Below are 8,848 nucleotides of genomic sequence, written 5' to 3' on the forward strand. Positions count from 1 at the left end.
CTTCCACTTTCGAACTTCATTTTTCGAACTTCAATTTTACTGCTTCATGTTGTTGGTTCAGGCCCCTACTGATACACGGTAAACACACGTATGTATATGAATTGAGAAGTAAATATTTGAAGAAGAAAGCTTCTGTATATAATCAAGAAAAAGGTTACAACTAAATAAAATAATCCTACACCTATTTATAGCAAATACATAATTGTCACATGCTAAATTAAATAACATAATATCAGCTAACGAACTACACGATCTAGTCCATGATCTCCTGATTGGTCATCATAATTCCCACTTTTGCCTCCGATTTAATTGGTCAATCCTAGACCATTTCTTCAGCTACTTTAGACCCATTTAACTGCTGACCCGAATCCATATCATCGACTTGTATCTGCTTCATGACCCGACTTGACCCGACCATCAAGATTATCCAACACATGTATTGCACTTCCAGTCCCTCATCATCCAGCAACTTCACTTTTAGTCCCTCAACTTTACATCAACTTTTATATCCAGCCCTCCATCTTCAAGTAGACTCTACAAACAATATTTCAAGTTATCAAACTAAACTCAAGTTTGCTAGTGAATTGACTACCTTTTAACATATATCAATGTCATGGATCAATAATATGCATCTTGAGTGTACAACTATTTTTCATACTTACTTTAAACTGAAATGTTGACTCACAACATCCGTCCGTCTCGTGTTTTGCAGCAGCAACGCCCCTCCCCAAAACTTCCTCCTCATCGCTAAAGTCCTTCTTCTCCCCCTCCTGCCACGTGATCAACAGACGAGCTCTCACAAATCTTGCTAGAACACTCACCTTCAGATTCTAGCAAGTTGACATCTCTGGACTCGGATTCGTTAGAAGGACTGAAAACAGATTACATTCAACATTAGTATGCAAGTTGATGCATGTGTTTAAATATTTATGCAAATAAAAAAAAACATGAAACAAACCATTTTATCGGTATGATTTCTTCTACTGCGTCTGCTTCCTGTTTGGCTCCTCGAGTTTGGAGGATGAAGTTTATCAGACGTTCAATGTCCGAGGGCTTAACAGGCTTCACTATGTAATCGAGGGCACCTTCTTCTAAGCATCTGTTTTTATCACAACAGAAAAAACATGTTTTAAAATATCATGTAGTTAACCTTTATTCATCTAATTAATAGCCAAATGATATCATTCAACTGTGAAATAAGTTTCATATGCTGACTTAATTGATCATACCGATTTATGCGTGTTTCATCGTTTGTTGCTGACATGATAACTACTGGTATGTCTCTGTGGGTTGAAGAAGTCTGCATATATTATTAATAACCATCTTCATATCAAAAAACACTCAAATAGTAATAATTATTAAAAGATTAAACCTTGATTTTTTGGAGAAGTTCAAAGCCTGTCATTCCAGGCATCGAGTAGTCGGTCATTACTAGATCCACCTTTAAACAATTCTCGGTGTCTAGACCCAAAACTTCTAGAGCTTCGCCGCCACTTTCCACAACGGTGACTGCGTGAAATTAATAATTGAAGATCAAAATCATATCACAGAATGAATTAATTATTTGAAACAGTTAGTACGTACATACCTTTAAACGAGTGTGCCTGGAGAAGCCTCTCGATGACTTTCCGTAACAGGAGGTTGTTGCCCACTGTGAGGACATGCAACGGCTCAGGCGTCTGCTGGAAGCTGGTATCCATTATCTGAGAAATGAATTGACATGATTATGATTTATGAATGAATGAATAAGGAGAAGTAGAAGTATGTGTATATATAGAATCTGACCTGACCTGACCACACCAAGAAATTATACATATCATCTTGAATATTATCACATGCAAGTGCCTAATCTTTTTCATGTCTATTCTTTCTTCTTTCTTTAATTTCTTTCTGTTTATAGGAAAAGCAATGCAATGATGCTATGATCAACCATTAATAGCCAAGCATGAAGCATATATACTAGAAAGAAACACTTTAATTTGGATATCATGATGCTCTTTACCATCATCAAGCATCCTAGAAGGAAAGAAAGAAATTCTGCCGTACATGATATATATTGCATGTAGTTTTTGTTTATAGTCAAGGAATGATAATATATATGTAACAATTAAGTTGATAAAAACTAAGCGGTGAGTCTATAAGTTGACGTGAATTTGGGTTCAGTTACTTGTGTTAACCAAAAATAAAACATAAAAAATTATAAATATCGAGGTGGACCAATAGGGTGGCGTTAATCGGTAAAACTCGAGCGTTTGTAAAATCGGACCATTTTTTATCCCGGACATTAAGCTTGTCAGTCTACGAAAATTCGGACTATTTCCTTCACGTTACCTTGCGACCGTAATGTAAGATCCGACTTTTATCAAAATAATAAATAAAGGAAATTATTTATATACAATTGTGTATTATTATTTAATTATGTCAAATTATAATAAGTTGGGTGATAGACTTGGACATAAAACATGAACTTATGGGTAGATATCGGCTTATAAATCCATAGGCTTAGCATATATAAGTTCCCTTAAACCTCCGTAAAACCATAGTCTCATAATTCATCTTTTGCCTACACGTACACTCTCCATCCTCTATCTAAACCCGGATCTAGAAGCAAGAGAAACGAGCAAAAATCACCTAGTATTCGTTTATCATGCATTCGAGAAGAAAGATCAAGATCAAACCCGTGTCAAACTCCAAATCTGAACCAACCACGAACCAAATATGAGCTGACCTCGAAAAAGTATGTTTTAGATTAAAAAAAAAGGTTATGGATTTGATGTTAGGTTGCTATAAAAATGGGTAGGATGTAAGATTGGGTTAGGGTAACTGTAAGAGTTGCAAAAGTTACCATAAACGAACCGATCGGGTATGGTAAAAAGGGTAGTGTTCGGTTCGTAAAAAGGAATGGGAAACAAAGTCGGATTTGCATGAAATTTGGTACGAAACTAGATCGGGGTGAAACACTCAATAAAGTACCAAGCCCTACGTTAAACAAACTTAAGAAAACCCCTAATTTGCAACTTCCTTAGCTATGTAAGGCCCTAACTCATTTGTGTGGCTTTCATGATGACTACATCATAATTATGCATTCATCGCAAAGATAATTGCCATAGTAGTTGTTAGTCAAAACTTCACCATCAACCATTATCTAATTTTATAAGACAAAAGTAATAACACATATTCCAAAAAATTGAAAGCAAAATTCTTAACGTCTGCAATTGCAGACCCTCGAAACTGGGTGACAAACAACTCACAACTTTTAAAGTAAACGGCACAACAATCCAGCCAAATGCATGTTTAATGTTAACATTCGAAACTATTACCAAATATATGTTTAAAAATTTCGTTTATATATATTTAAGATATCTTAACTCCCAAAGTCAATATATGGAACATCGATCAATCTTGTAAGCTAAAGTCAAGAGGGATCAAATCTTAGGAATAAAGTTAATAGGTGTCAGCAAGGAGTTGGTCGTCCTCCATGGTCCGTGTTCTTTATGCCAGTTGTGTTGGTCCACCTTTGCACTTTCAACTTTTGTGTTTTGATGAGTATTTTGGTGAATTCTCAGCAAAAGATAATAATTCTTTTAAAAATGAAAAGATCGATGGACAGAATAATTGGACATGTGCTAAACCACCTGGTCTAACAAAAGAGACACTTTAAGATTTTGTATATTGGAAGATTCTGATATAGAAACCATAATCTTTTATTGATTTTAATATAAAATGGGTGTTTCAGTGAGATAGTAGTTAATTAACAAATTATGCTCATAGCATTAGCACCCTTAAATGCTAATTAGGGTCATAGTTTCATTTTAAAAAATCATACACAAACCATTCAAAATTATTTTCTTGTCACTAGTTAATGACCCAAGTGGCAAGTGTTATTAATAATATTAACCGAATAATCAATGATGACCACCAAGATATATTGTATATAGATCTTAACTGTATTCTTTTCTTTGATGAGGGTTTTCATGCTTGATGATATTACTTTATCATATCTTTTCTTTGTAGACACAACATGTGATAATATAAAGGTAAATTCTTTTGATATGCTTAATATGGAAACATGAGAAATAGTGAGAACATTATCTTGGAAAAAGTTAATTTTGTGTAAGTGGCATTTTAAAATAGTGATCGAATAGCAATAATAATGATAAGCATAATGAGGGATTATTATAGTGATTGTATATAACACCACAATTACTTAGTTTGTAGTCAATGAGTTGGTGATAAAGTGATAAGAGAGAGACTTGGTGTTTCATGTGATCCAGATTTGATTATTATCCCCATCATTTGGTTTCGGTGGCATCGGGTGATGATGAGAGACTAGGCGACTAGGTGGCGTTCACTAGTTGGATCCTTGAACTGAACGGATGTAATCTCACCGCACTGTCATGCCTTCGGGCGAGTTTTCACGAGTGTTGGCCTTACGTGAGGGTTTTTCCTTGAATCGAAAGGCGAGTGTATTCTGATGTGGTGACTTTAGCCAGTAGTACATTTGAAGGATTCGTTAACCGTTAGAAAAAAAACTTAGTTTGTAATAATGACTCACAACTGATTATTGATAATTAGTTAGAATATGATAATTAATAATTTTAGTAGAATTAATAAAGTCATAAAAACGGTTGTAAATACCAAAGTATATGTTGTTATAGATGTAGCTAGCTCATCTTAAACCCAACAAAATAGTATTTACTATTACTATGGTTTAGGATTGTTCGACTTGCCTTTCTTTATATTAAGTTGACTTAATTATCGATGATGAAGAACACCACTTGCCCTTTTGAATTTGTGTCATGAAATTTCTTGGCCTTTTGTTGGGCTAAATCGGTGTTGCCCATGTACGTGTTGGTCGGGTTTATGATTATGAGTGAATTTTCGGTTTATAGTTGAGCTTGAAGTGTTTGGTTCTGAACCAAAACAGTCGATGGTGAACTTGTGGCTCAAACAATAACTATGACGATGAATACAATAATTTGTTGTGGCTCGATTCGATTTTATTCAACGAGGTATATAAGCCATAATTTTCGGTTTTAAAAAACAAAACAAAACCAAATTAACTAACAATTATTGTTTTTGTGTAAATAATACTAATAATAATAATAATTAACAATCATTGGATGGACCAACAAGTACAAGTACTGATCGATCATGTCATCTCCAATTATATGGAATATATAGATTCCATTATTTGTCTTTGTTTGTTCTATAAAGCTAATAAAATAATAACACATTTCACTCACTCACTCACTCACTCACTCACTCAATGTTAGGTAGTAAATAGTAGAAGGGCTAATATGGGATTGTAGGATAGTAACTATTGAATAATTAATGTGCATCTTTTCTCCAAGCTTTCGGGTTTACATTAATTGAGTAGCTAGCGTGCTTGCTTCTTTAATTCTCTTTTTCAGATTTCGATCGTGACTTGTTTGACGTGTTTATGCGATAGCTTCCTTCTTCGTAGTCGAACACAGAATAAAATCTCCATCAGAATAACAATGTTCCTCTATATTTTGTGAATAGCCTCGGCTCCAATGCAATGTTGTGAAACAAGCCTAATAGCTAAAACAATACGACAATGAGATGTAGGGAGAAAGAGAGAGATTTCATTAATATGTATGTCATACAAGGAGGTACAATGAGATGCATATATAGGATAGGAAAACTTGGGGAGAAAGCTAATCTATATTAGGTATTGATAACCATAATATTAATATATTTATAACACTCCCCCTTGGTTATCAACTTAATATGCTTGGAGATGTTGCCTCATTAAAAACCTTGTTAGGAAAACCCAGTGGGAAAAAACCATAGCTAAGGGAAAAAGAGTGCAGCACGTATTATCCCCCCCCCCTGATTTATATATCCATTAAAATTGTAAATATCGATCTTCTATGAAATTTGTCCAAAACCTTTGTAGTCAATCATTTGCGTCTTCGTCCCTTGACATTTGAATCCTCAAGTTGAATAATGTTGTATTATCTTCACGAGAAAACTTCTACGGCTTCATCTAGTAAACACTATGATCTTGTTGTGTTTCTCTGCATCAACAAGACTAACCAAAATTGTTTTGATGGGTGAGTAAAATATAAACACATATCTTTCATACATGAAATAAATGTTTTAACCCATTCTGATATCTCCTAGCAGAGCATATGTCGATAAATATACATAAAGAAAATAATAAAAATATATAGCTAATAGTACGACATAATGCACATATGCATTTAATTATGGTATTTATGAACTAATTATATTCATATTCAGATAGGCAATGATATAAAGTCATTGTTAGACATCCTTTAACATGCTAAATAAATATGATTAAACTTGTCCATGGTAAAATGTCTCAACATTTTCTAGATGCACTTTGATGGATTTATAAGCATATAATTACACATCTACTCGAACTATAAGTCGAACAATAATCACACTATGTCAAGGTCTTTCAAAAAGAATTTTCTCTTTAAAAACTTTTGTAGTCAATCATTTGCGTCTTCGTCCGTTGACATTTGAATCCTCAAGTTGAATAATGTTGTATTATCTTCACGAGAAAACTTCTACGGCTTCATCTAGTAAACACTATGATCTTGTTGTGTTTCTCTGCATCAACAAGACTAACCAAACTTGTTTTGATGGGTTAGTAAAATATAAACACATATCTTTCATACCTGAAATATATGTTTTAACCCATTCTGATATCTCCTAGCAGAGCACATGTCGATAAAAATACATAAAGAAAATAATAATAATAATATATAGCTAACAGTACGACATAATGCACATATGCATTTAATTATGGTATTTATGAACTAATAATATTCATATTCAGATAGGCAATGATATAAAGTCATTGTTAGACATCCTTTAACATGCTAAATAAATATGATTAAACTTGTCTATGGTAAAATGTCTCAACATTTTCTAGATGCACTTTGATGGATTTATAAGCATATAATTACACATCTACTCGAACTATAAGTCGAACAATAATCACACTATGTCAAGGTCTTTCAAAAAGAATTTTCTCTTTAAAAGCTCATAAGTTTCTCTCGGTGATATGTACATCATCATTGTAAAATGTGTTTATAATGACCTTTTAAGAGTGAAATTTTGATAAAAGTATGACTAATTATATCCAACTTATCTCCCTCTTTATCAAAATATCTCTTGATTTGTGCCAAGCTCAATTCAAATAGTTTAGTCCATACGTAATAAGCATAAATCTATGCATTTACCAATCCATCATGGACTTTTTTCAACTTGACAAATTATGCATACACATTCACTTTTCCAGGATTTTTGTTGCATAAACTTGCTCATTAACACATCAGTTTGTATCACATATCAAAAATCCATAATGTGCAATTTCTTTGTTTATTGAGATATTGTACTCATCATGTACATTTTATTCTATGTGTATGCTTATTGATGTATAGACTTACATCATTAAGATTTATCAATTAATCTTTCAAGCATTCAATTACCTTAGGAAACTCTTCAAGAGTTCAATTTATGTTCAACATAATCGTAAAGTATTCAAATATGACTCATTATGTTCTCGAGAACTTACTTTAGATGATTTGATAATTCAAATCCTTCATAGATTTTCTTGTAAACTTTCAGTATTAACTGAATAACGATATTTATTGGACGCATATCAATTCTCTCTTTATATTACCAGACTGTTTAGCTATCGGAAAGTCATTGATTCCACCATTGGAGAATGTGTCTCCTCATAACTAATCATGGGTCTTTGCAAAATCCTTGTGCTATCAATTTTGCCTTATATCACTTGATGAATTTTCATAACTCATATACAAGACCCCTTTGTATCCAACACATTTTACAACTTTAGTTGTACGGACTGCTGGTCCAACAAACTTTCCGTTATTTAGAGAATTCAACTTATAAAAGTATAGCGACGTTGACTTTATTTCGATCCCATATATCTTTGTAGACATGATACAATATAATTTATTGAGAGCTCTTTGTTTTCAGGTACCTAAGGTTCTTCAAGAACCATCATGCCTAATCTCTTTCAATAGACTTTTTACTGCACCTCGACTTGACCATCTTCATTACTTGCTCCAATTTTCGAGGAAATTTTACCTTTGGAACCGATTGGTCTACCATGTTACATGCGTGTATTAGACACATTATCAATATGCTTTTGTCCTTCTTAGACAACTTTAATTGGAGTATTAGCAGTTGGTATATGTGTCTTAAATAGACACTCTCTTTTAGTCAGTGAATCGTCTGGTAATTGATTCATTAATCTTTATACATGAATTATCCTTTAAACTTTTAGTTCATAGAGGATCAATGATAATTCATTTTAACTAAATTCATTTTCCAACTGCTTTATTTCTCCCCCTAATGTTGGGAATGTTGATTCACTAAAGTGAAAACCGATGAGCCATAAACAAATATCTCACTAATGGCTCTAAGTATTTAATCATAGATAAAATTTAATACCCGACATAAATTCCCAACTTCCTGTGTGGTCTCATCTTTGTGTGTTGTGATGGATTAATTTCAATATATAACACACACGAAATATTATATGAGAAATACTTGGTTACTGACCAAAAACTAATTACAATGGGGAGGAAGTATCATAACTTGATGGCTTGATGTGAATTAGTTTAAAGACATGTAAAATCAAATATACTCAAATACAAGCATGAACATTTTCTCCCGTGATAATTGCCTTTGCAACCAATTACAGACGTTGAATAATCGTTTTTAACAAAACAATTTATGTAAGAACATAATCCGTTATGAAGTTCAACACTTATTCCAATGATCATTATTAACTTTGGAATCAAATTATAACCGAATG

General features: G+C 33.0%; 1 protein-coding gene across 1 annotated transcript; it reads right to left on the minus strand.

The window, feature by feature from the left end:
• Nucleotides 1–747: 747 nt before the first annotated feature.
• On the minus strand, nt 748–1,700 carry LOC143614271 (two-component response regulator ORR3-like). Its single transcript, XM_077087761.1, has 5 exons — nt 1,589–1,700; nt 1,373–1,509; nt 1,230–1,300; nt 959–1,099; nt 748–871 (listed from the first exon to the last, which is right to left on the minus strand). Exons 1-5 carry the CDS (start codon nt 1,698–1,700, stop codon nt 748–750), a joined length of 585 nt encoding a protein of 194 aa, XP_076943876.1.
• Nucleotides 1,701–8,848: the final 7,148 nt, after the last annotated feature.

Source organism: Bidens hawaiensis, unplaced genomic scaffold (assembly GCF_021521415.1).
Source record: "Bidens hawaiensis isolate Kalapana, Puna unplaced genomic scaffold, B.hawaiensis_p1.1 tig00039533_1, whole genome shotgun sequence".
Lineage (NCBI taxonomy): Eukaryota > Viridiplantae > Streptophyta > Magnoliopsida > Asterales > Asteraceae > Bidens > Bidens hawaiensis.

Coding starts and splice junctions, on each gene's coding strand:
- LOC143614271 (XM_077087761.1), bottom strand. CDS start 1,700: ATGGATACCAGCTTCCAGCAGACGCCTGAGCCGTTGCATGTCCTCACA. Junction 1,301..1,372: donor AACTTCTCCAAAAAATCAAG/GTTTAATCTTTT, acceptor TAATATATGCAG/ACTTCTTCAACCCACAGAGA. Junction 1,100..1,229: donor GATGAAACACGCATAAATCG/GTATGATCAATT, acceptor TGATAAAAACAG/ATGCTTAGAAGAAGGTGCCC.